The sequence below is a fragment of the Trachemys scripta genome, chromosome 6, assembly GCF_013100865.1.
Source record: "Trachemys scripta elegans isolate TJP31775 chromosome 6, CAS_Tse_1.0, whole genome shotgun sequence".
NCBI classification, from domain to species: Eukaryota; Metazoa; Chordata; order Testudines; family Emydidae; genus Trachemys; species Trachemys scripta.
The window spans coordinates 46,900,839-46,928,650 of record NC_048303.1 but is presented as its reverse complement, the minus strand read 5'-3'; the positions used below and the strand labels follow the sequence as shown (position 1 = coordinate 46,928,650).

The 27,812-nt window shown below is 42.1% G+C and overlaps 3 protein-coding genes across 12 annotated transcripts in view; 1 reads left to right on the top strand and 2 right to left on the bottom strand.

Moving 5' to 3' along the window:
• LOC117879483 (general transcription factor IIH subunit 2) overlaps positions 1-2,922 on the top strand; it is a 29,062-nt gene extending 26,140 nt beyond the window's left edge. For 5 of the 6 annotated variants that reach the window (XM_034774694.1, XM_034774699.1, XM_034774698.1 and 2 more), the window contains 3 exons: positions 541-643; positions 897-936; positions 1,588-2,922. In XM_034774694.1, the coding sequence (XP_034630585.1) occupies positions 541-643; positions 897-936; positions 1,588-1,707 (263 nt within the window). In that variant the 3' untranslated portion in view covers positions 1,708-2,922. The remainder of the gene's footprint in view (positions 1-540; positions 644-896; positions 937-1,587) is intronic. The other variant, XM_034774700.1, reaches the window with a different exon arrangement.
• LOC117879484 (survival of motor neuron protein-like) overlaps positions 1-16,502 on the bottom strand; it is a 30,693-nt gene extending 14,191 nt beyond the window's left edge. For 3 of the 5 annotated variants that reach the window (XM_034774704.1, XM_034774703.1, XM_034774705.1), the window contains exons 1-8: positions 16,346-16,502; positions 15,955-16,026; positions 13,824-13,949; positions 13,239-13,439; positions 9,029-9,169; positions 8,061-8,132; positions 6,344-6,454; positions 5,325-5,410 (exon numbers count right to left, since the gene is read on the bottom strand). In XM_034774704.1, coding sequence (XP_034630595.1) covers positions 5,354-5,410; positions 6,344-6,454; positions 8,061-8,132; positions 9,029-9,169; positions 13,239-13,439; positions 13,824-13,949; positions 15,955-16,026; positions 16,346-16,399 — 834 coding nt within the window. In that variant the 5' untranslated portion in view covers positions 16,400-16,502 and the 3' untranslated portion in view covers positions 5,325-5,353. Of the gene's footprint in view, positions 1-3,881; positions 4,486-5,324; positions 5,411-6,343; positions 6,455-8,060; positions 8,133-9,028; positions 9,170-13,238; positions 13,440-13,823; positions 13,950-15,954; positions 16,027-16,345 lie in introns of those variants that run through there. The other 2 variants (XM_034774701.1, XM_034774702.1) reach the window with 2 other exon arrangements.
• A 2,555-nt stretch (positions 16,503-19,057) lies between these two features.
• Positions 19,058-24,437, bottom strand: SERF1A (small EDRK-rich factor 1A). Its single transcript, XM_034774440.1, has 3 exons — positions 24,283-24,437; positions 21,880-21,988; positions 19,058-19,246 (listed from the first exon to the last, which is right to left on the bottom strand). Exons 1-3 carry the CDS (start codon positions 24,287-24,289, stop codon positions 19,174-19,176), a joined length of 189 nt encoding a protein of 62 aa, XP_034630331.1. The 5' UTR covers positions 24,290-24,437; the 3' UTR covers positions 19,058-19,173.
• Between the last annotated feature and the right edge of the window lie 3,375 nt (positions 24,438-27,812).

The window sequence follows — 27,812 nt, the reverse complement described above, 5'->3', positions numbered from 1 at the left end:
GGGGTGAATCAGAATTTGATCAGACTCCATTTCTTTTGTATTCCAGTATCTTTTATATTCATTTGATGGGAATACATATATATCCAAAAAGGGATTCCTTTCGTAACCAAGTTAGTTATATAGTATAGTGGAAATATCACTTGTGCTGGAGGAAAGTTGTAACTTGCCTTCGTTGAAGGGCTTGGGCATAGTTATATTTTCATTATAGAATTAAAATAATTCACCAGCCCTCAAAGGAAGTCATTAGTATACTTTTGTAAAACCTCTGCAATCACTAACCTAGATGGAACAGAATGGAGTTGTATACATTCTAATTCTTAAGAGTTTTATAATTTTATGTGGACTAAGGCAGAAATTCAGATTATTAAAATTGATTCACTCACATAAAATACCTTTTGCTGTTCAAAAGGAAGGTCATGGGGCCAAAAAGTTCATAAACACATGCTTACTTTTGTTGTTTTCTCCTGTATTCATGAAATCAATTTTGGTTTATCTTGACAAATGATTTTTTCCCCCCATCTTTTTATTTTGATATTCAAGGTCTTACATTAGTCTCTGCACCCCATCTAGCTCGATCTTACCATCACCTGTTTCCTTTGGATGCCTTTCAAGAAGTTACACTGGAAGAATATAAAGGAGAACGGTATGTAAATTATACCTGCTATAAAGAATCTACGTGAGCCCTTATAGATTTCATCTTTTGTTTTGAAAATAAGATAAGTTGGCAATGGCTTCTTTAGTATTGGTTGAACTAGTGCATGTTCAGTTAAATGGCTGTGATTTGTCATTTAAATTATAGAAATGGATATCAAATTATAATTGTGTAAGAAATAACTGTAAAATGTTGAACAATTTTTTTTCTGCTTTCAATAAAAATATTGAATTCTGTTTCATAGCTATTGTCAAGGCTGCCAAGGGGAGATTAAAGATCAACATGTAAGTTATTAAAATGTAATGTAATTTGCACACTGCTTCTTAATGTAATTAATCTTTGTGAAGGTCATCTTGATGACAAAACAAAAATTCCCGTATGGAGACCATCATGTTGGCTAGATTGAATTCTCAGTCCTGGGTTCTCTCTTTTTAGACTGCAAAAGCAGCACACTTGAGGTAAGGAGTGTCCAGAGACTGTCAGGTGTGCTGCTGTCCTCGCTCAAAAAGTTGACAGGGCGAAGAATGAGTCCCACCTCTGGGCATAAGGATGGTGGGAATCTAACAAGTAGTTAGATTAGAGAAAAATGAGCTTTGTCAGACAAGATGCTTATATTTGTAGAACTCTTTAACTTATTTTTTACTTATTTTTTTAAAACATATTAGCTGCAGTACCCATAGGATTCCCATGTTGTTACAACTATAGGGTTTTTAAGGGTGAGAATTTGGGCAATTAGTTTAATAAGAAACACAATTTATAGTTTATTCTGATTTAATCTAAAAGTTATATTTAGCCTGAAAAATGTTCAGATTGGAAACTTTAATTTGGTAGGAATCTTGTGATGTAAATATGCAAAATAAATAGTTTGTTTACAGTAATCTATTGCATTACTGTAATTGAAAATTTAACTTAATTTTTTTAACCTTTTCACTCAGGTTTACATTTGTAAAGTCTGCCAGAATGTATTTTGTGTGGAATGTGACTTATTTGTTCATGATTCTCTGCACTGCTGTCCTGGCTGCATTCACAAGCATCCTACTCCTCCATGCATATGATACCAGGTGTTCATAGAGATTGTCCTACCGGTTTCATTCTTGCACAAAGAGTCAAATTAGAAGAAATACCTAGGTGAATGCAGTAACAGTGAAGATTTGCTAGGGGAACAAACAACTTTTAGTTAATGTATAGAATTGGAGTATTTAAATTCTCATGGTTAATGTTTATAAAAATATCTACATCTGATGTATTTCCCTCACTTGTTTTGTAAACCTTTGACTTATTCAAGAGTCATTCTAAATAAATGTGTAAATTGTGTGGAAGAGTGATAAAAATGAATTTGTATGCTAACAGTGATTCATATTTGTTTCATAACTTGTTACAAAAACCCTAACAAATATTTTTATACTTAGATTTTTTTCTACAGTAATTTAAAAATATTATCCCCAGGGTAGAAAAACATGTTTATTAGAAGAACTTATCTAAGTACTTTGTGGCAGACTAGCAGGATAAACTTTCTAAATCAAACAGAGAAATGCAGGGCTGGAAGGGACATCAAATAGTCATCTAGTCCATCCTCCCATCTTGAGGCAGGGTTAAGTGTACCTATGCCATCCCTGACACTTTTGTCTAACCTGTTCTCAAAAACCTCCAAGAAGGGGTATTCCACAACCTTCCTAAGTAACCTGTGCCAGAGCTTAACTATTCTTATAGTTAGAATAATATCCAACCTAAATCTCCTTTGCTGCAAACTAAGCTGATTACTACTTCTCCTATCCTTGGTGGATATGAGGGAATAAATTGATCTTATACAAGACAACCTTTTATGTATTTGAAGAGTTATCAAGTCTATTTAGTTTAGACTAAATGTGCTTGCAACCACTCCCAGTTTAGCATCAGCCACAAATTTTATAAGCATACTCTCCACTCCAACCAATTCATTAGAAAATAGTAAGATGTACCAGACTGTTCAAGGATCTCACTTAACATGTCCTCCCAGGTTGAAATCTACTCATGAAAAATGAGTAGTTTTGAATTGGTCCAATGACAAGTCATTTTGATGTTTCAATAGATGTATTAAGTCAATATGGACTGTAAAAGTTTTGCTTAACATTTAAAAACTTGTTTATAAAACTCTAATAGAAGGGGGGGGGAAATAAGCAGTACATTTTAATTAAGTGACCTCCCTTATTCTCAGAAATGTGAGCTGCAGCCTTTTTGTCAGTGTGAGATGTTACATCTAACCTAAAGGAAATAAATAAGGGTTAAGAGAAGGCACCTTTTAAGCCTGTGATTCATTGTAAGTCTTACTGTAATGATTACCCAAAAAACACTCTTAGCAATTCTGTTTTTAGTGCTTTTCATTTTTTAGCATTGCAATGTTACAATAATTTGAAAGAGGATCTGAATTATCTTCCTTCTTATATCAGCAACAGAATGATGTAATTATAACCTTGGCAAATCAAAGGAAGGCAATACATTTGCCCAAGAAGTGGGAGTAGAGTTGGTTACTGACAGTTAAGTGACATTTTAAACATTTCACTACTCCAAACATGTAAGAAAGGAGTGTGTTACAGGTAGCTACACCATCTACTCTGACTGCATTTTGGTAGGCCTCTAACACGTTGCAAACGAAGGTGAGTACATGCAACTCATGTGAGAATTCTGCACCCCTGTGCACAGGCAGAATACATGTTCCCCCCCAGCAAAATTTTGTTTCCTTTGCAGAACATAGATTCTGCTGCAGTTATACCTTTCACCCACCAGGGTGGCTGTGGCACCAGAAGAGAGGGCACTCCTCAGTCGGGCCAGGTGAGAAGGCAGTGGCCAGACAGAGCAGGGCACAGGGGGCTGTTATGATCTAGATGAGGGGTCAGCAACCTTTCAGAAGTGATGTGCCGAGTCGTCATTTATTCTATGATTTAAGGTTTCGTGTGCCAGTAACACTAACATTTTTAGGTCTCTTTCTATAAGTCTATAATATAAACTATTGTTGTATGTAAAGTAAATAAGACTTTTCAAATGTTTAAGAAGTTTCATTTAAAATTAAAATGCAAAGCCCCCCAGACCAGTGCCACTGAAAATCAGCTCATGTGCTGCCTTTGGCACACATGCTATAGGTTGCCTACCCCTGATCTAGATGGTATGTCTTTCCTTTATACATATGCCATCTAAAACATAAAAAAACCAAAACATTTAAGAAGCAAAATTTGTTAAAGTTTAAGAAAGCAAATTCAAAGTCTGAATAAATTTTATTTACAAACATGCAAAATAGTATAACAACTCATAAGTGAGCCTTCCCCAGCTCATCTGCTTTATGTTCAAGGTTCTGATCCTACTCATAGGATATTTAACGTTTAACATTTTCTATGTCACTAACTCCCACCAACAGTCACAATTACGTACATCACTGCCTATTTGTATCTAGGTTAAATATTTTGTACTTCTCAATTCTGATCAAAATTACTTGGATTATAATTCAAATTACAAATTTAAAAATGTAAGATGCTACAACAATGCAGAGAGATCAGCATGTATATAACAACCACTTGTTTCAAAAGGGATCTGTACAGTATTTTTAAAATCCATAATATTAGCTTTTAATTGGGCAGGTGTCATTTTATTACTGCAGTGCTTTAAAGGCTGGTTGCCTTTAAAGTAGCAAAATAGTCATTCATACATTCTTAAGTCTGCTGTTGCACTAATTCATTCAGTTCACTATGAAAATGCAAGGGTTAAGTTAAGCCCAGTTAGTCTTCGTGATTTTAAAAAAAAAATCAGATCTTCATATCAGCCAATGTACAAGTGACATTTCTCCCAGGGATATTTGTACCTGGCTTAAAAGAGAAACAACTGTTATTGTATAGGTGTATGCACCTATTTTTTTAAACAAGTATCACCTGCAAGTCACTATAAATCCTACTTGCCCTTTAAAGACAAGTCTGTCAGAGAAACAAGTAAAAAGGAACAGATGGCAGAGTACATGTTTTGCACTGCAATAAAGTGATTAATACTTAAGGGAGATCCTAAGCAAAAAGTTATTTCAAACCAAAGTGCCGATACTCAGCAATAAGGGGGGAGAGAATAAAATAAAATAACCCAACCCCCCCCCCCCGCCCCCCACACACAATAGGACAGAAAAACTCGAACTGAGCTAGATGTTAGTCCTGTCTTGAAAACCAAACTCAAGCACAATCTCTCCTACTCTACATGTATAAGCAAGCAATTGTTTCTAAAAATGTCCGTAGTGTCACAAAAGTCAGATTTGATCACAAACTCAACAGGTCTTGTGTGTCCAGGACTGATTAAGTTAGCAGCCCTTCAAATCATAGTGGAAGTTGTCAACAACATGGACTTAAATTAATTTTTAGTAAAAGCAGCCACAGTGATTTCTCAATCACAAATCCCACCTTGGAAAGTACTGTAAGAGCCTATTCCAGCTCTCACCCACTATGTCTGGTGGCAAGTCACTTGCTATATTTTGACAGTGCCAGAGATTTTCTTCACTGATGGCCAAGATGACTAGAGGTCTTGGAACCCAAAGTTGCCCTTTTCTTTAAGGGACACTCTCCACAGCTAGGATGCAAGCTGCAATTCCAAACTGAGAAACTCAGTTTGGTCACAGGCTGCCCACTGATTGCAACATTAAAACTTTAAGCACAAATGCAATACTTACAATTGCTCAAGATAGTAAGTGATATTCAATTATTTAGGGTGAGGACATCTCTCCAAGGCAGCTTCCATTCGGCTCTGTTTTAAACCCTATGGGACACAGGATAGCAAGAGTTTGTTATTCAAGTGTGAAGACAAAATAAAAATGAAGCTTTGCTCATCATGGTAAAATATTTTGGGCCAAATCCTTCTAATCTCTCTCATGGAAAGCAGATTTGGTTCTTTATAGATTACAGACTGAAGACAACCAACCAACATATATTATTTTGAGATCAGGAACTAAAACTTAACTATTTGCTATTGTCTTGATCTGTGTCCCTGCTGAACAGCTTGAGAAATTTTTGCTGTTAAACCAAAAGTAAATAATGGAAACCGAAAGTGCCAATTCCCAAATTCTGTTTGTTTAGACTTAACAAAAATTAATCATCAAAGCTTGAAAAGTCAAATCCTTTCTACATTTTTTTTCTTCCTTTGCAATTATGCAAAAAGCAGCCCTCCACAACCATGGATTTTTCATCAGTGTGGCGTTCCAGCATGAGCTATCCATGTACCACAAACCCACCCTTCCCACAGGTCAGTAATGAAGTATGTTGATGGGGAGGGGGAAGAAGGTTAGAGAATAAATTATCCAGTAGTAGTTAGAAAATAAAAGTCTTCACAAAACTAAATAGTGAACAAGTCCAGATTTACTCCAACCACACAATCTCTTCTTCCATTATGACAAACTGTGCATGCTAGGAGACTCCACTGGACTGGAAAGCTGCAACTGTTGATCTCAAATTATTTTTATATAATATATTTAAATGTGCAAATGTAAAACATAGCAAGTTCTCATTAGTTAAGTGGACTGATCTGCTTTTGCTCACAGAGAGATGGGAACACTTAAACAGAATGCCTTACAAGCTAGGTTTTCATAAGTTAGAGTAAAAGCTCCATAGAGAAAAAGAAACACCTACTTTTCTTAAACAACAACAGAACCCAAAGCTAGACTACACATGCAACACTTCAATAGGAGTCACTTACCAGATAGTAGCCAGTGTGATAACCACTCATATACCAGGCTATTAACATACTTCCCAAAGCTTCCTCATCTTCAGGAGAATCTGGACCCATGGGTGGTGGAGGAGGAATCAACTAGGAGATTGCAACAAAACACTGTGAACTGGCTTTATTTAATTGATGTTTATCTTACAGGCAGGGGAAGTGAATGACAACAACCAACTCTGAAATTGACAAATAAATGAAAGAATAGAAATGCATTCTTGCACGCGCTTCGAAATAAGATTGTAAATAAGGTGTTTAAGCAAATACAAACTAAGGCACATGTACCACTCCTCTGTATTTAGCTCCTATGATCAGCGTATCCACTGAGAGAGAAAGGGAAAAAAAAAACCTTATTTTCCAAAATTCATAACACACTCAGGGCTTTTCTACATGCAAAAGCTTTGACTATACCCATACAGTTAAAACACTATAAATACATTAATGCAGATGCAGTTGTATTAGTATCATTATTCCCATAAGGGAAGGGAAATAAGATGTGTCAGTATAAGGGAACTTAGTATCTGTTGGAATTATTAATAAAATGTTGAATTAATATGGGAATTCAACAAACACCAATTTAACCATAAACTCCTTTATTAAATCCACAGGCCAAATGCCACTATATGTAGTTGCTCTAAACATGCCTAAAAAGCCTAACTAATAAGCAATTTATTACATCCAAAACAGTAACAAAACATTATAAGCATTTGAGCAAGATACTTACAAATGGGCTAAACCCAGGGTACTCAGACCCATATTGGTCAGCTCCAAAATAGGCAGATATTAAAGAGTTCATTGTTAAGAGTTTACTTTTTTATACACTTTAACTGAAGTTGGTAATTGGCAATGACATCACTTGTTTGTTAAAGACCAATCTGAGACAATTCACCCTTATTTTATCTTAATCAAGTAAGATTTACAAACTCCTTTCTTCCCAAGAGTTTTCCACCTCTCCTCCTTGCTGTCCAGTAGTTTTCCCATTGCACCTGGGTTCACATGGGCTTTAACACTGGTGTGTGGGTTGGGGAAGGGCTATGTTGGCTCATTTTAAGACACTTTTTTTTTTTTTTTTTTTTTAATTTAAAACCATCTGTAGTCACCCCTCTCAGTCAGACACCTTCTTTTTAGAAAGTTTCCCTAATATTATTAGCTATTCATTGAACCAGACATCCTCAATACTTTATTCCTTCTGGCCTTACCACTTATTATTTTCAAGGCCTTCCTTCTACTTGCTATTCAGGGCCTTTCTTTGCAACAAACATTTCCTTTACCAAAGGTAAGATAAGTATAAAATTAAAGAATTAAAGTTACTTAGTTATACTGATATTGTAGAATATTTCAGTAAAAAAAAAAAAAAAAAGTCGATGTCTAACTGAAATAGTTACACCAGTACAAAAATTCTGTATAAGATCTTATAACAGATCTTAATCCTTCTATCCTTGTAAACTCCATAATAGAAATGTACTCCCTGTGATCCTGAATACAAACCCCAGAAGCTGGGAGGAAATTTATAATTGGAACATTAAGATGGGCTTAACTGGAACACTGCTACTGGGCACATACGCAGTACTGAATAGGTATTCATTTCAATTTAAAAGCAGGTATGTGCATACAGGTGACCAAGAAAGTCAGTTAGAAAAGTGGAGATCACAAATAAATATTTGCCTTTAATCACTATTTTCCATATACCACTTACCGGTGGTCCTGTTGGGAATGGTGGGAGGCAGCTTGATAAGAAGGGTGGTGGTCCACTAAATTTTGGTCCAGGCTACAGTGAAATAATTGAATATGAAACAAAATTTGGAATTAAAAAGGGGAAAGAACCTCCTGCCTTAAAATATTATTATGCAACAGATCACAAAATTGCTCAAGCAAAGGTAGCAAGTCCCAATGACCTAATGAATCAACAGTATAGGAAAATGGACCAGCTATAAATGATTCTTGCCAGTATTCTCTGATGTGAGCATCAGCAAGCCTAGCAAAAAGAAACAGTGACTTTCTTTATAGATATCACAAAAAGACAGGCTTGACGTTTTAATAGTAGTAATTTTTAAAACGCCTTTTAAAGGGAATCTGAAGTTGGGTGCTGACATTAAAAAACTGTTCATTACATCTAATATTCCTCTATCCAAGATATAACTGATCATATCTGGTCTAGGATACAAGCTAAGTTCACTCTGTTTTTGAATACTAAATTTACCATACCACACATTTTTATTACAATCACACTGTGTCTATGCTCGTATTTAAAGATGAAATGATAGGCTCTTATCTTAATTTATGTTAGTTCTTCACATATGAAATTTTCTGGTCATCTTCCACTTACATTGCAACGTTCCTAAAATAAAGCCAATTGTTTTTATTTCAATTGCATTTCATATAGAATCTATTCTAGATTGTAAATACATAGGGTGACAATTTGACCCCAAAGAAGTCAATGGGAAAACTCCGACTACCAGGGTGTCTGGATTTCACTCCTACGGTTTACCACAGGGATATACATTAAAGTTCAAGAGTTGTTGTAAGAGCTTAACACCATGCTAATGTTGGAATTTAACGTCTAGAAGAGTGGTAAATACATTATTTTCTCAAAGCTGTGAAATAAATCATGTCTGAAGATCCTGCTCTGCTTCAGGCCACTATCACAGCTAGGGCTATGCTTACCCTTCCCAGGCCTGGTGGTGGAGGAGGTGGAAAATGGGAGTTCCAGTGAGAGGATTTTAATTTTGTAGAGTTGTATTTGTTTCCAGGTGACTGGGAGCACTTTTCACTTTCATCTGTTGAATACTGAGTTTCATTTTCATTCTAGAAGGAAAATTGTATTTTTAATTAAAACTCTGGTAGACGTGTTCCCAGGTTACACCTCCCATGTGTCTAGAGCAAATGTTAAACCAAATTCAGTATGAAACTTTTCACTAGGAAAGTCTTGTCCACATCCTCATCTTCCATCTTGATTTTTGCACCTTCCTATACTCTGCCCCTGCTGATTCAAAAATGCACCTGCTAAGATCATCTTCCTGTTCTTTCATTTTGACCATGTAATCCCTTCTCTTTTTGAATCTCTCCACTGTCTCCTCCCTTTCTACCACATCAAGTTCAATCTTCTTGTCTTCACATCCAAGGCCCTTTACAGTTCTGCTCCTCCCCTAATTATTTGCTCATTCCTTAAGAACGGCCATACTGGGTCAGACCAAAGGAGAGTGACCAGACAACAAGTGTGAAAAATCGGGACGAGGGTGGGGGTAAATAGGCACCTATACAAGATAAAGTCCCAAATATCGGGACTGTCCCTATAAAATCTGGTCACCCCTAGACCAAAGATCCATCTAACGCTGTATCCTGTCTTCCAACAGTGGCCAATGCCAAGTGTCCCAGAGGGAATGAACAGAACAGCTAATCATCAAGAGATCCATCCCGTCGTCCATTCCTAGCTTCTGGCAAACAGAGGCTAGGGAAACCATCCCTATCCATCTTGGCTAACAACCATTAATGAACCTATCCTCCATGAATTTATCTAGTTATTGAATTTATCTAGTTATTTTGTTAGTCCTGGCCTTCACAACATCCTCTGGCAAGGAGTTCCACAGGTTGACCGTGCGTTGTGTGAAAAAATACTTTCTTTTGTTTGCTTTAAACCTGATGCCTATTAATTTCATTTGGTGACCCCTAGTTCGTGTGTTATGAGGAGGAGTAAATAACACTTCCTTCTGTACTTTCTCCACACCAATCATGATTTAATAGACCTCTATCATATCACCCCCTAGTCATCTCTTTTTCTAGCTGAAAAGTCTTATTAATCTCTCCTTGACAGCTGTTCCATACCCCTAATAATTTTTGTTTCCTTTTCTGAATCTTTTCCAATATATCTTTTTTGAGATGGGGCGATCACATCTGCACATAGTATTCAAGCTGTGGGTGTACTATGGATTTATATAGCGGCAATATGATATTTTCTGTCTTATTATCTATCCCTTTCTTAATGATTTCCATCATTCTGTTTGCTTTTTTGATTGGCGCTGCACAATGAGTGGATATTTTCACAGAACTATTCACAATAACTCCAAGATCTCTTTCTTGAGTGGTAACAGCTAATTTAGACCCCATCATTTTATATGGAGAGCTGAGATTATGTTTTCCAATGTGCATTACTTTGCATTTATCAACATTGAATTTCATCTGCCATTTTGTTGCCCAGTCACCCAGTTTTGAGAGATCCTTTTGTAGCTCTTCACAGTCTGCCTGGGACTTAACTATCTTGAGTAGTTTTGTATCTGCAAATTTTGCCACCTGTTTACCCCTTTTTCCAGATCATATATGAATATATTGAAAAGGACTGGGCCCAGTCCAGACCCCTGGGGGGCACTATTTACCTCTCTCCATTCTGAAAACTGATCTTTTAACCAGTTACGAATCCATGAGAGGACCTTCTTATCTTATGACTGCTTACTTTGCTTAAGAGCCTTTGGTGAGGGACTTTGTCAAAGGCTTTCTGAAAATCTAAGTACACTATACCCACTGGATCCCACTTTGTCCACATGCTTGTTGACCCCCTCAAAGAATCCTAGTAGGTTGATGAGGTAGGATTTCCTTTTACAGAAGCCATGTTGACTCTTCCCCAACAAATTATGCTCATCTACATGTCTGACCATTTTATTCTTTAGTTTATACTATAATTTCAACCAGTTTGCCTGGTACTGAAGTCAGGCTTACCAGCCTGTAATTGCCGGGATCACCTCTGGAGCCCTTTTTAAAAATTGGCATTACATTAGCTATCCTCCAGTCATTTGGTACAGAAGCGGATTTAAATAACAGGTTACAGACTACAGTTAGTAGTTCTGTAATTTCACATCCGAGTTCCTTCAGAACTCTTGGGTGAATACCATCTGGTCCTGTTACTTGCTTGTTGCATTGCTCCCTCATCCCCAGCACTGCCACCAGTTGTCAGCCTTAACAACCCAACTGTCCAGTTCTCCCACTCTTACCACCTTTTTCTAGTTTCATATACATCTTGGGAAGATTAAGTTTGGTCACCTAAAATTCAGAAAGTGACTAAGACATTTGAATGCCGGGGCTATTTCTTAGCACATACACACACAAAAAGATCACTCTCTAATCTCATATGAAATACTCCACATTTAACACTGAGCCCAGCATCAGCAAAAATAGTAGATTGTTTATGTTTTCTTGTAGAAAGGGCCAAAAGTCTGCAGTGTACAGAGAAAAAAAGACAACTGTTTCAGTCCTGACATGTCTAGTACCCCCCTAGCAAAACTTCTTGATGTCCAACACTGCTGATTAGTAACTGAAACAGTATATTGGTGTGTGTCTGGAAAGACAACATCTCCCTTCATTAAATGATTATTAAGTGAATCATTAAGGAAAAGCAGGGTTTTGCAGCAATCCTGCAGGTGAGAATTATAGTTTTGTGCAAGAATCATAGGGCCATATACAGTCATGGTATGGTAATAGTAATGCTACTACTACTCAGCACTTCTAAAACACTTTTCATCCAAAGCTCTCAGAATACAGTAACTCCTCACTTAAAGCTGTCCCAGTTAACGTTGTTACGTTGCTGATCAATTAGAGAACATGCTCATTTAAAGTTGTGCAATGCTCCCTTATAACATTGTTTGGCAGCTGCCTGCTTTGTCCACTCCTTGCAGAAAGAGCAGCCCATTGGAGCTAGCTGGTGGGGGCTTGGAACCAGGTTGGACCTGCCGCCCCCCTATCAGTTCCCTGCTCCCTTAAGTTCCCTGTGCAGCAGCCTCCCAGCAGGCTATCAATTGCCAGCCAGTTCAGCTGTCCCTCCCCCCACTGCCATGTGCTGCTCCTGCCCTCTGCCTTGGAACTGCTCCCGGGAGCCTCCTGCTTGCTGTGCAAGGTGGGTGGCGGGGGGGAGTGGTGCTAATGTCAGGGTGTTCCCTTCCTCCCGCTCCTGCCCCCCATCTCCATAGAGCATGGGGGGACACGACAGGGCTCAGGATGGAGGGAGCTTGCTGGCAGCAGCTGCTGTCTCAACTTGCTGATCTACTTAAAAAGGCAATGTACTTAGAGTGGGGTCAGTGTACTTAAAGGGGCAATGTGCGTCTCTCTCTCACACACACACACACACACACACGGTGTGTGTCTTCGTCCCTCTCTGCCATGCCATCTCCCTCCATTCGTGCTGCCTTGTAGCGTGTAAGGCTACATTAACAATGTATTCACCCTTGAGGGCTCAACAGAGTGCTAGTTCAACATTTAGCAGTAAGGCATTCCCTGGGACTCTGACTTCACCACCTCAACCAAGCTTCACAGCAATGATCATTGCTATGTACAGTATTCAACTGTTTGTTTAAAACTTATACTGTGTATGTGTGTGTACACACACACAGTCTTTTGTCTGGCAAAATTTTTTCCCCTGGAACCTAACCCCCCCGCATTTACATTAATTCTTATGTGGAAATTGGATTCGCTTAACATCATTTTGCTTAAAGTAGCATTTTTCAGGAACATAACTACTACGTTAAGCAAGGAGTTACTGTACGCTACAAAAAAGGTTAGTATCACTATCCCCATTTTACAGACGAAAAAATTAAGTCCAGGAAAGAAAGCCACTAGCCCAAGGTCACCCAGCAAAGGAGTGGCAGAGCTGGGAATTGAAGTCAGGTCTCCAGAGTCTCAGTCCAATGCCCAATCCATGAGGCCACACTACCAAACAGGCACCATATACCCTTACTTTCAATAGATTCATGACCATTTATACGAAGGATCACTTTTGGTTCACATACTCTTCTCCTCTTTCAGTTCTACAAGGGCAACAGTAATAGAACAAAAGTTAAAAGATTTTACTTATTTTTAGTAGACTAGTAATTGTTTATATTTGCTGTCTCACCTCCCCGGCATTCTGCTCCTCGTTTTCTTTTTCAACCGTGTTGGGAAGAAGTAGATCAGATAGATTGTGCTCTTCCCTATTTCCGTACCCAGTGTAAACAGCAACACAGGTTCCTCTCTTCTGATTGATCGAGGCAATAGTTGCCAGGTACACATTACCATCCTCAGACCAAACTGCATTACAGGCATCACCAACTCTCCACTGCAACAAAAGCAAGAAAGTCAAATCAACAGCTATATTTGTGATCCTTGAAAAATGTTTTCTCCAAATGTAACTTTTCTCATCCTCAAGTGTTTCAAACATCTAAATGTTAACATATCCATCTACTATGCATACAAACTTTTGAACTAAATACTGCCTGATGTGCCTCTCCTCACTAGATTATTCTTTGTATCCAATTAATCTGTTTCTAAAGTGGCCCCAGCAGAGCAAGAATTTATAAATCTTATTTACAATCTCATTGAGGTCAATAACTAAAATCTTCCCTTGATAACCAAATAAACCTTATGTTTTAAAACTGACTATGAATACGTGCAATACAAAAATTAACAACATTTAGTTTTGGTATTCAGTTTTTAAGATGACCTGCTTCAATGGTGCTGCGTTGCTTTTCTTCCTACTTCTGTTCTTTTTATTATTTTTTCTCTTTGTCCCTGAGCATTGTTCTTGTTTGTCTGAAGGCTCTGAACACTCACCATTCTTTAGAGCATTCTATAAAAGAAAAAAAAATTCTATGAATTATATCCCAACATCTCAACTATGACGTGTACTCCCATCACAATAGCATCCAGAGCTAAATAGAGGATGCAGATAGCAAATTTCTCCAGTTCTGATCAATGGCATAATGGTAAGGGTGCATGTATTTATTTTGTCTATATTTCATGTTGTTGTAAAAAGGTCCACTAAACTTAGATGTGTCTCTATAAGACAGATTTTAGCCCAATGTGATATTTGCACTCCTATGAGCAGTTTTCTACAATTCTACTTTTGAAAGAATATTCTTAACGAGAGACTTCTCTACACTATGGGTGCTTCAGCAGCACAGCTATGGCGGTATAGCTGTGCCGCTGTAGTGCTGTTGTGTAGACACTTCCTACAGCAACTGGGAAAGGGTTTTTCCATCACTGTGGATAATCAACCTCCTCAAGTGGTGGTTACTCCGTGAACAGAAGCATTCTTCTAGCAACCCAGCCATGTCTATGCCAGGAATTAGGCTGGTGCAGCTATAGTGCCGAAATGTGAATTTTTCATACACCTAAGCCAGAGGTGGGCAAACTACGGCCCGCGGGACCCTCCTGCCTGGCCCCTGAGCTCCTGCCCCAGGAGGCTAGCCCCCGGCCCCTCCCCTGCTGTTTCCCCTCCCCTGCAGCCTCAGCTCCTCCTGCCGCCAGTGCAATGCTCTGGATGGCGGGGCTGCAAGCTCCTGGAGGAGCGCAGCTGCAGAGCCAGGGCCTGACCTAGTGCTCTGTGCTGCACTGTGGCTTGGCTGGCTCTAGCCGGGCACCCTGGCTGTAGCACCACCAGTGCTCCAGGCAGCGCAGTAAGGAAGTGAGGGGTGGTGGTGTTGGGTTGGATAGAGGGCACAGGTGTTCGGGGCAGTGGTCGGGGGTGTGGATAGGGGTTGGGGTGGTCAGAGGGCAGGGAATGGGGGGGTGAATGGGGGCAGGGGTCCCCAGGAGAGGAGGGGTTCGATGGGGTGGCGGGGGGCAGTCAGGGGCGGGGGTTCCAGGGGCTGTCAGGGGACAGGGATCTGGGGTGTTGGATGGGGCAGGACTCCCAGGGGGGCCGTCAGGGGGCAAGAAGCAGGGGGGGTCGGATAGGGGGCAGGCCACACCTGGCTGTTTGGGGAGGCACAGCCTCCCCTAACCGGCCCTCCATACAATTTTGGGAACTGTAGAGGACCCTTTGGCCCCGATCCTGCATGGAGGCACCTTCCCCCCCCCCGACACATAAGGTTGCCAGGCATCCAGTTTTCAAGTGTAATGCCCAGTAAAAAAGGGACCCTGGCAGCACCACCAACCGGGCTGTTAAAAGTTCAGGCATCAGAGGCCAGGGCTAAGGTAGGCTCCCTGCCTGCTCTGGCTTCATGCCAGTGGCAGAAGCGGCCACTAGGTCCTGTGGCCCCTAGGCACATGGGTGACCAGGGAGGCGCCGCATGCTGCCCCCTATCCGATCCCTGGCCATTGGCCAGGAACCGCAACCAACAGAAGCAGTGCCTGTGGGTGCGAGGGCAGCACACGGAACCGCCCATGCACCTAGGGGCCACAGGGCCTGGGAGCCACAGTAAGCACCGCCAGGACCCTGCACCTCGACCCCCTCACACACCCAACCCCCTGTCCCAGCCCCAAGTCCCCTCCCACACCCAAACACCCTTCTGGAGCCCACACCCCAACCCCTACCCCCTCAACCCCACATCCGCAGCCCCATTGCAGAGCCCGCACCCCCAGCCGGGTGAATGAGTGAGGGTGGAGAAGACCGAGTAACAGAGGGAGCGGGCATGGAGCGAGGGGGCCGTGGTAACGGTGTTTGGTTTTGTTTGTGCCATTAGAAAGTTGGCAACCAACCCTAGACGGGGGGAGTGGGAGCTGCCCCCGCGAGACTCCCCGCAGGCTCTGGGCCATACAGCGCACAGGTAAGAAGTTTTTGGAGCAGGGGAAACGCATCATGGGGGTTCTGGTGGAACGGCTGCTAGCACAGCGCGGGAGAGCCGCATTACCTTAAATGACGCCACCGCTCTATCGTACGCCTTTATCAGGGCGGTGTCATCCCAGATGTCCGAATCGTCGCTCTGCGGGGGGGGGGGAGAGAAGCGGGGACAGGAAGTGTTACCACCACGTGCAGCACGCGCACGGCGCCGCCGCCGCCCCCGGCCGGGTCAGGCCGCGGCGGCGGTCACGGGGTCTAGGTTGGGGGGAGGGCGGACAGGGCCCGGGGTAAAAACGCGCCCACCCCGCACGGCCGCTAACGGTCCACGGGGAGCAACCCCCGCCGCCAGGCCTGGCCCAGCCACGCGGCCCCGGCCTCACCTTGGGGATAACACGCCCAGTCCCTGCCCCAAGCACCGCGACCCCTGCCCAGGACGAGACCCGCTCGCCTCCCTCCAGTACCTGCCCGGCGCCGCGTTTAAACAGCACCGTCTCGGCCCCGCCATGGCCTGCCATAGCAAAAGTTTGACGGGCCGGTGGCCTCCACCACTCAGCCAGCGCGCGTGCGCACCCCTTCACACTCCCGCCCCGTAGAAGGGTGGAGCTTGATTGGTTGCGGCAGCTGCCTACCATCGGCACGTCCCTTTACCAGTGTTCCACCCCCTTGCTAGAGAGGAAGCGGACTGCCTGCTGCCCCCTCCCAGTCGCTCCCTTCTCCGCACGAAGAGCTACAGCGCTTCCCCCAACCCAATCCCCTTGTCCCACAGCAGGGGACCTCCAAGGGAATGGAGTTTAAGAAGGGGGCCTCCAAGGCTCTTATCACCCCTTCCCTCATCCCCCACTTTGTGCCAGATCCTCTGCACCAAATGTGTAGGGGTAATCTGTTCATTTCCTATTTAAATGAATATGGTTTCCCAAAAGGAGGCAGGAGTACAGACAAATTCACCCAGTAGGCTGACCAGACAGCAAATGTGAAAAATCGGGACGGGGGTGGGGGGTAATAGGAGCCTATCTAAGAAAAAGACCCAAAAATTGGGACTGTCCCTCTAAAATCGGGACATCTGGTCACCCTATCACCTAGTGTCCAACTGCTCTTGTGCAGGACATTTTATTTTCTTCTAGAACAGACTAAAGGCATTATTACCATAATGGAGTGCTCAAAGTGTATGATTTTAAACAGGGATAAGAGAGATGGAAAGGAAATGTAGGACAGTCTGAGGTATTTTCCCCCCCAATGTCAATAGAGCAAGATAGACATCTTAGTGCAAGAATCAGAGTCCAAAATTCAGGAGATCAAGACAGTTCAGAAAATTCTGAGTGAAAGTTATGTAAGGAAATATCAGGTTTTGTAATTATGTAGAGATAAACTGCTTATATAAACCACTTAATGAGTGCTGTGGCTTGATAATGCCTGTTTTACTCCTACAAACATTTCCAGTTCTGAATTTTGCATCTGGCATGGTAGAAGAGACCTAAAATGAGTACTAACCCTATTTGTTTAGAAGATGGGTTAATATTAATTTTACTAAGCATGCTTGTGCTATTAGTACTGCTGTCAACACTGCCACCCTTGCAAGCAGTCCTGAACTAAGCAAGTTTCATTACACCATTTTTGCAGTTTGCAATGAAGATAGGGAACACTACCTCTCTGTATAAGGATGATACCATGTGTACAGCTTTTTGTTGATACTACTTTGATAACACAAGTTCTTGGCCAATTATTGATCTTTCTTTTATTGCCTCCCAGAAGAAATGTAAGAACAGTGGCAGAACAGGTGCAGATTATGCTATCAAGCAGTTGGATGCATACAACTCCAACACAAATTACTGGGACCTGCACTGTCCTCATTCCATTTGTTTATATTTATGCAAGGAAGAGGGAGTTTATTCAGATCTAGCACTTTTAAATGAAGCTAAACTTGTCTGAATTGACAGTTACCCTTAATAGAAGATCTGACAGAGTGTGGAGAGCAAGACCTGAAATTAAGCTAACTGGTAGTTCAGACTACTTCTGATTTATTAATGTACTACATAGGAACCAAAAGGAAACTAGAGTTTGTATCATCTTTGAGGCACGCATCAAAGGCTGAAGGAGTGAAAGTGGCATGACAATGAATAATTTTGCCTCCCCCACTGCATGCATAAATATATGGGTAAAAGTTAGTTTAAGCTCCTTGAAACCTACCTTACCTGCTCCCAAGAAAAGCCAGTTTGCCCTGCTAGTGTTTACCACAAAATCAGTTCATTGCCCCCGACAGACTCTGCCTTGCCTATGAAAGGAATCCCTGTTTAAGCTAATTTACCTTATTGTACATATCTACATTTCATCTGCATTTTGCATGGAGAATTGACAGTTAAAAATGCAGGTTTAAAAAAATTTGCCCTCCCATGATTTTTCTAAACAAACCTCAATCTCATTTTAATAAAAAAAAAAAAAAAAAAAAAAAGACTAGTTTTCAGATTTTTCTGAGCAGTAGTGGTTCTCCTGGACTTTCAGTTGAGGGTGCTCAGAAACTTCAAGAGGTTAGGCCATAGATCTGTGGTTATGAGGTTGCTGCCCTTCCCACCCAGACAATATTTTAACTAGGTGAGGCTAAACTAAAAGTTTACAGGCAGATCTACTGTGGAAAAGATTACAGTATAAGATTAAACAAGTCATGCCAGTTTTTAGTCTCCTGAAAGTTACTGTTTTGAAAAATTAATTGATAAATCTGCACTGTAAGATAGCTTTTAATTCAAGCCCAGTAAAAGGTTATCCGCTGTACCCCATTTCAGATTAAACAATACTTCATGCAACATTTTATTGTAAAAATAATTTAAAATGAGATTTACAGTTCAGACCTTTACAAGTTTGAATGCATTGTACAAAGGTATTGGGCTTTTAAAGTAGTGTTCCACTGTGAATGATTGTTATACTTTAAGGGTCACGAAGAGGGTAACCTGGTCTAACTGTGGCTTTAATAGTGTAGTCACATAAGCCATCAACATTGTTAATAATGAAAGGTGCAGTTAAGCTATTGCGACCATTACTTAAACTATGCTTATTTGCATGCCTATAAGAGCGCTCGCAATTTTTTTGAAATAATTATTCCAGGTAACTTAATGAAGTCTTGGTTTATTCAGCCTATACTAACCAAAAATTCTAAATAAGTGCAAATTGAATAAGTCTGCAAGTATAAGATAAACATTTACCATTTAATGGTAGGCCACTTTTACAAACAAGTCTGATATTTTAGGCCCTATAACTTGGTGTACTGTAACATTTTAGGTCATTTATGTAGCCACACAGTTTATTTTGCTTCTGCCTGAAGAGTCTTCTTCTCATTAGCTGCTTTCTGCTTTTGCTGCATGATTTCAGAGTCTCTGTAAAAAGACAGACATTTATTTAGAAAAATACTGAGCTACTGAAAATATTCCTTGATTGTTACTATTAGACTTCATCTTACTTCAATTCTTGGTTTTCAACCAATGGAACAAAACCAAATGCAACAGCATACAGTGGATCAAGACATTAAGCTTAAAAATGATCAGGACAATAGGTTGATGGTATCTGGGCTGATCCTCTACAGGGCTAAGTTACCTGCCTGCATTTTACTACAATGAAAGAACTATTGATTTTTTTTATGTACCTGTCAACATTCCATTCTGGATGAACAGATATTTCCAAGGTAGCACTGAAGTTCTAGTCTGATACTTCTTCAGCAGAAGATGCATACAATAGAGGAATCCAAGCTCCAATATTTAAACCCAACTTGAGGTACTGATAATTTTGAGTTTGCCAATACTTGGCAGAAAATGGAAACCAAAGCCCTTTGGTATAGATATTCCAAAATCCAATTCACAGATTATGCTGTTCAGTCACATGAAATAAAGATATAGATATATAGCAAGCCCCAACAAAGATCACAAATCCTGTCTCATATGTTCTAATGAAAGTCAGGAGTCCGACAGCTTTTTACCTGGTTGTAACACACAGGGAAAGCATCTTTCAAACTGTAACCTTTATGTCAAGAGGATGTGTCTCTAATTTGACTGGCTCTGAAGCCAGCTATTTACTGGACCAGTTTAAATTTGAAAGTGTATTTGGAGGCAGTTGCTATTCAATTAAAGTCTGATTGCACACTTGATAGTTAGTTCTATAGTACAAGGTAGTACATTAAAGTCTTATCATTCAAGAACACTGTTGTGGCCTTGAGTCATGTTGTGACCAGATTTCACACTTAATTGCCTGGATCTTAGTTTTTAGTACAGATTGTGTTTAGTGTGATGCTTCCCCAGGGTTCTCAGGATCATGAAGCACCTCACTACTAGCATGAAATAGTCTGGTCTGTACCTGCTGTCAATCATCTCCCTGAAGACAACAGCCTCTGGCAGCACAAGCACTATCTTCCAGGCCTCTGCAGATCTTGCTCTCCATTCAGGTAGAGAGGCACATATGAATCCCTGAATACTTGGGAGTGTTCCCTGTAGTGTTCAACCCCTGATCCACTGAACACTTACAGAATTACCAGCACTGCTATTCTCAAAGGAACAGTACACACTAACATCTAAGATTCAACTGACGACCATCACTTTGCTTAACACCACAGCACTTAGATATAGCTACAAACAATACGTTTTTCAAAGACTATAGTAAAGTGGCAGTAAGTATTGGAAACAAAACAAAAACAATTAGGGCTGTCAATTAATTGCAGTTAACTCATGCATTTAAAAAATTAACTGCAATTAATTGCACTGTTAACCAATAGAATACCAACTGAAATTTATTAAATTGTTTTGGATGTTTCTACATTTTCAAATATATTGATTTCTATTACAACAGAACAGAAAGTGTACAATGCAAATATTTATAATACATAGTATTTTTCAATTCACCTCATACAAATACTGTAGTGCAATCTCTATCATGAAATTTTAACTTACAAATTTAGATGTACAAAAAAACTGCATTCAAAAACAAAATGTAAAACTTTAGAGCCTACAAGTCCACTCAGTCCTACTTCTTGTTCAGCCAATTGCTAAGATAAGACACTTTGTATTATATGTTGTAACTGAAATCAATATATTTGAAAAATGTGAACATCCAAAAATATGTATAATATTTATATAAATAGTAGTCTATTATTTTACAGCACAATTAATCACAATTTTTTTAATCGCTTGATAGCCCTAAAAATTATATGCTTTTAAAAAACTAAATTTAAGTTATTCTTTAAAAAGACCCACACCCAAAGTAGTCCAGTATTTTCAACCAAACCTGGTTGAAACCCCTTTTTCCATGAAGGAAAAAGCACTCTCCTTTTACTCCCTCAATGAAGGATGCCTGGGCATCCCTTCTGTCTCCTCAAATATACTCAAGCAAACCTTTGATATGCACCTCACAAAAAGGTTCTCTTCCCCCCCTGTTTTTCTTCCTATTAGTTTCATCTTACAATCCTTCATTTGTATTCAGTTCAGATGAATGGTAGGGGGACCCACTGTGAATGAGGCAATACTCAATTTATAGATGAACAAATATTTCCTGTCTGTCTACTAGGTCAAGCTGCTTTTCAGATTGAAATGGCTAATTCCTTGTTTAGATAAGAGTATCCAGGGTTTGGACTGTGCTGGTACACTGATTTATTGTCTGAACTACATGCTAAAAAAAGTCTCAAAGCATGCAAGAGGGAAAGAAAATATTAAGAACGGCACAATCTGAATGTTTTGTTTTGACACCTTAAGTGAGTGGCTCGGGAGGTAGTACCACTTCCCTCCCAACAAGGAGGAAAAACCAAAGGACTACAGCAGAACCCACAAGGGCATTTGAGGCCCATCCAAAACAGATTCAAGCTCAAGAAATACTATGGGGAAGCCAAGTCTGAGTAACCTAAAATATGTGCAGATGTTCAAAATATAAATCAGTCTATTAGTATCAAGTAGGTACAGTTTATTTTCATGAGCAGAGCTTCTAGAATACCACTCACCCTCCTCTCTGACACCTGTGTACTAGAGCTTACCTTTGTTTTCTCTGAGAAGCAGACAAACTATCCTCTTTCCTTTTCCCCTTGAGGACCTCCTGGGTTTTCTTCATGTTTTTCTGGCGGGCAAGTTCACGCTGGTTCCCACCTACATAATATTCAAGTTTATATATGTGCTGTAATTTCCCTTCCTTACCTCCACTCTAAGGTTGTATTATGACAGTAATTTGGTACCTTAAGACCAAAACCAGTGAAAAGCGTTACTAAAACTACCCATGGAGGTTTTCCTCTCAAAGTTTGGATCCAAAAGACAAATTCTGCAAGGCAAAACAGCAACTCTGGTGTAAAGCAAGGAGGTGCTAGAGCGTCCCAAATTTAACAGCTGAGAGAATTTAACATTTTCCCCTAACCTTGCTCTGAGAAACAGCTACATGTTTTTTGTTGAAGTGTTCCTAGGAACTTCAGTTTGAGGCAGATGTGGCATGGAAAAGTTCTGCCAAATATAAGCAGTTCAAGCTAAGGGTACATCTACACTACAGCGGGGAGTCGATTTAAGATACGCAAATTCAGCTACGTGAATAGCGTAGCTGAATTCGACGTATTGCAGCCGACTTACCCCGTTGTGAGGACAGCGGCAAAATCGACTTCTGCCGCTTTTTGTCGGCGGCGCTTACTACCACCCCTGCTGGTGGAGTTAGAGCACCGATTTGGGGATCGATTGTCACGTCCCGTTGGGACGTGACAAATCGATCCCTGAGAGGTCGATTTCTACCCGCCGATTCAGGCGGGTAGTATAGACCAGACCTCAGTTACAAATAAGCTTGGAAGGATCAGATTTTTATTGGTGTCAGTAAATGTCAGTCTCACCACATGTATAAAGTGACAAAAGTATTTCCAATGAGAATAATCAAAGATTAGGTGTGTAGTCTGATGATCATGTACTACAAGTTTTACATGTACCAGGATGCTAACCCTGGAAGTTCACTATACAACAAAAATGAAGACTGGTCAGTGTAGCAGAAAGATCTCAAAGCCTGCTCTGCCTCTTCAATTACTATTTTGAAATAGATAAGGGGGAAGTGTACCAATGCCCATGTTCATGTATTAGCAAATACTTTTGATTTGAGGATGTCAGGGGTACAGAACACATCATCCATGCCCCTTTTTGACCTCAAGTTGTGCATACTATACAGTACCTCTTCATAAGTAGATTGAGACAGCTGTATCACTGATTGCATAAGCCTGCAACTTCCCTTTCAGGCTGGAGGGCACTTGTGTGAGGAAGTTGAGTTCTTAATTACCCAGTTCTTCCTTGAATGTGGATCACTACAGTGAATTTCAGCTGTATGTTTAGAAACTCTAAGCTGAGCTTAGACCATCTCCCAAATTGAGCTACAAAAACAGACAACTTCAGTAATGCTGAAGATTAGTTTGTTGCCAGGAGAAACGAAGAAGCTGCTCTAGAGTTTGAGAAAACTGTAGTAATGAACATCTCTGACTACTACTGTGATGTTTCCTCTATTAATTTTTTGCCATTAATATAGTCAAGTGGCATTAAACCCCCCCATCATCGGACTTTGAGCAACATGGGCTCCTGCAACACCTCACTGTACTGCAGCAGTTAACATTATTGGCTTATTTTTTAGTTATTTCCATAAATAGGGAGGGCACAGTCTGGCAGTGGTAAATTCAGTATGGTGGGATTAGATGTTCAGGGGCCATTTAAGGGCATTTTATTTGTAGCCTGACAGCAACAATGAAACGTTGAGCTGCCGACCTGACTGATCAGCAACTCATCACAAACAGCCCTGCGAAGACTACCCAGGAGACTCTGCTTTGTTCCGAGTTGCCCACGTTTTTAAGGCTGGCTTTAGGGCCACCCTTTGGGGACCCGGCTCAAAACAGGGCCCATGTTTATAGCCACTGAGGTTTCGCTCCAGAAATACCCAGTTCTACAGGCAAGAAAAGGAGTCACCAAGGAGCGAGGTCGCAGTAAGACTGCCCGAGATACCCGAGTCCCGCCCGCCGCGTTAATCCCCCGCCGGGCCCCTTCCTGGGGGGCGCTCCGCACAACCGCTCGTTACCCTGGGGGCCGCTCCTGCAGTCAGAGGCCGGGTGGGGCCACTATGGCGCCGGCTCGGAGGAAGCCTGCAAGGCTCACGGGCCCCGGGGCCTGCCCAGCTCGGCAGGGAGGCGGCGCTGCCGGGCCGGGTGCGGCGATCGGAGCGGAAAAGAGGCGCCTGGAGCCTGAATTACCGGGACCAGCCACCATCGTGCACGAACCGGGCCCGACCCAGAGCCAGCGAGAAGGGGGCATGCGCCGCTCTCACAGCCCTCCGCGGGGGCCGCGGCTCTAGCACCTAGGCCCGACAGCGGCCAGCGACGGCGCGGAGTCGGCAGAGCCGTTCCCGACAGGGCGGGGACACTCAGGTTGATACTCACGGGCCATAGCGAGACAATATCCCGGGCGGGACTCACCAAACCTGAGCCGCGACTACTTCTCCCAAGCGCTCCAGCAACTGCCAGAACCTTCTTCTACCTCCCCCTCGGCGCCCCTACCCCAGACGTGGTTTATATACGGACCGTCTCTGTGACGTCACAAATATGCAGGCGTCACCAAACCACCCCCACCAAGATTAGAATTAGTCGGAGCCTCTGAGCGGGGGGGGGGGGTCGTCAACATTGCGCATGCTCAGTTAGCAGCATGTCCGGGCTGCTGTGACTCTGAAGCTCTGGTCAAGTGAAAAATTCTCTAAGTTATATCTGTTTCCCTCCGGTTGTGGAAATCAGCGTTCTCACGATATTTAAGGCTGCGTCGAAGTTTCAGAATATTTGGTGTGGTTTCTTACCCCTTCCTTCAAATTCCGGGAGGCAGTAACGTCACATGACTATCTGAAAGCCACAACTTTTCTGTTTTGGAAGCAGGTTTTTGTCCTGCCTGATGGCATAGAAAAGCGTGAAAATATGATCCCAGTGCACCCTAAATTCTCAAAAACCAGAAAGCAAATAGAGCTGTTTTGCGCCTTTTAGGGAACACTTGGGTCCTCTTTTCAAATTTTTCTCTTCAACCATGAAGGCTTTTAAAAAAATTAAAACTGTGATTCTTCATATAATCACAGAATTCCAGGTACTCAGGCTTAAAAAACACACTAAATATTGCAATAGTCAAGATAAAATGGTGAGTGATGGTAAATCTCTAAAATGTAAACTGGAAGTGACCAATATTTACTCTTCTTGCAATGTAGAAAATTATGGTGCTGTAACAGTGCCAGGTCCGGTCCTCACATGCTAAATGAGAACTCACAGCCAGGAATTCAGAGTTTCAGAGGAGGTCATTTTTGTTAAATTTGAGAAAAACAATATTTTAAAATCACATTTAATCCTTAAAAAGGTAATATAATTTATCTAAAACTAAATAGCAAAGGCCAAAAAACTAAACTTCATAAACCAGAAGCCCCACTTACATCATTGCAAATTATAATGTCTCTCTGGGCTGAACTGTCATCTGCTTGATTCTCAGCTCTTGGATTTATCATTATTAGAAATTTAGTACAAAATTAATTAAGCTGTTTTTGAGTTATTAGAATATGAAAAACTACGGTCCTCACCTTGTAATCAGATCTGCGCAGGCAGATCCTTAAAACTATGCAGCACCCCTTTGGTTTCTGTGCACAGGCAGAAGGGTCTGCCATTCCTACACAGATTTAATTGTAAAGTTGGTACTTTAGGTCCCAAATGTATAAACATTTAGGCACATGATTAATTTCACTAATGTGAGTAGTCTCAATCAAAGCAATGGGACTGCTCACATGAGTAAAATTAAATAAATAAGTGCTTAAGCATTTGCAGGATTAACATCTATGCTGTTCAATGAGCTTTGCAGCAGCAGATACTTGTTACTAACTGAAATCATGAAGGCAATGGGGCTCTGCATGGACACAAGAGACTGCCTGCATGGATCTTATTGCAAGCTCAAGATGTAAAATTATAAAGTATTTGGGTGCAGGGACTATCTCTTATTATGGCCCCGATGAACTCTGTGTAGTTGCCAGAGTATGTCCATGCAGAGTTCATAGCAAGAACGAGGCCTATATGTGCAGAATGCCTGTCACAATGGTGCCCTGAACCTGACTGAGGCCTGTGTACATGACTGTAATACAAATAAATAAAAGTAATTCCAAACTACAGGAAATCTTATTTATTGACTGCAGTATTAAGACTGTCACAACAATTATGGTCCTCAAGCAGCAAAAAGTTCCACGTGGGTGCAGGACTTTACTTATATGCAGGGCCGGTGTAACCACTAGTTGAACTAGGCGGCTGCCTAGGGCGCCAAAAAGTGATGCCCCCCAATTTTTTTTACACTATTGCTCCCAGCGGGGAGAATGGGCCACTTGCAGCTGCATTAGCACCTACCTCTGCGGGCGTCCTGCAACTGTGGGCACGCAGAATTCATGCCCTGCAGATTTCTTTGCTTCCCCACAGAAAAAATGACTTTCTCATGTGGAAGCAAAGGGAAGCCACAAGAGCGGTCATGCGCCCACCCTCCCCCCACCCCCAGCAACACAGGCACATTGTTTTGGGTGCTCAGAGCAGCCAGCAGAGAGGTAAATGGCAGGGAGTGGGGAGCGTTGGAGATGGCCCAGCCAGTGGCTCCTACCCTGCACTGGGTTCAGGTGCTAGTCCTGGATGGGCTGGGGTTGAGGCCAGCCAGGACTTTCTCTTCCCCTGCAAAGAGCAGCTGGAGCTGAGTTACCCCCAGCCCCAGGAACCTCCCCTGGCTGCAGAACGCTCTGCACCCTCCCCATCTTCGCTTCCTGCCCCCATCACTCCTCAGCCGTGGGAGTAGGTGCTTCCCCATCTGTCCAACCCCGTGCATCTGGACCCCACCATGCCCAGCCCCCCCAGCACCTGAACCCCCACCCTGCCGAGCCTCTCTCCCTGCATCCAGAGCCTCCATGTACCTAGATCCCCCTACGAGTCCCCCCTGCTGAGCTCCCTCTGCACCTCAATCCCACCCCTGCATCCAGACCAACTCTCACTGAGCCCTCCGCACCTGGACCCCCATCCCATTAAGCCCTCCCACCAGCACCCAGACTCCCCATCTCAGCCCCCAAAGCCACCTCCCCTGCTGAGCCCCAACCACCTTCACCTGGACTCCCTCTGCAAATGGAACCCCCCAACAAGGCCACGTGCATCCAGATTCACCCCCCCCCCATCTAGATCCCCTCATGCTAAACCTGTCCACACTTGCATCCTGGTGGACTTAGACTGACTCCCCATTCCTGGTGTGCATGGTGCAGAGCCCCCAGGATGTTTCTGGGGCAGGCCCAGCCCTTGTGCTGTCAGGTTCAGGTGCAGGCTCATCACTAAATCCATGTCAAGGAGGGGCGGGGGGCTGCAGGATGATGTCCCACCTCCATGCAGCCAGTGGCCTGTGCTTTCTACTGCCACACCGGAGCCTCCACATTTACTGATGAATAAAATTTGCAGGACTTTAGAATATTGTGCACAGAATTTTTATTTTTTTTGGCACAGAATTCCCTCAGGAATAAGGTCAACTGCAAGAACTTGAAAACCCTGAATAAGAACCCCCTCCCTCCTCCCAAAATCAGAAGACTTGCTTACAAATGAGATTTAAAAAAATATGCATTTTGGAAGCGCTATTTGCTTTCTTGTATGAGCTTTTTCAACTCTGTAAACACAAAGGCTAGAAACATAACTTTTTGAAAGGAAAACTCAAATTCTCACATCAATCACAGACCCCCAGGCACTTGGTGTGTGTGGGGGGGGGGAGGCTGTAACAAACAGCCCACACCCTGTGAGCCGTGGACTCGCGATACACAGCACTCTACGTCCCCTCCGGCTCTCCGTCACTTTGGCCGCAATCTCCGCTAGTTACCCCGCCTTCTGATGCGTCACGTGTGAACGTGTTTCCCCGCTGCGACCGGTCGCAGGCTGATGACGTTTGG

Bases quoted from the DNA above. Each gene is read 5' to 3' on its own strand.
- SERF1A (XM_034774440.1), bottom strand. The intron at 19,247-21,879 runs GTAAGCTCTAGT...GTCTTTTTACAG, and splicing joins GCTTCTCAGAGAAAACAAAG to AGACTCTGAAATCATGCAGC.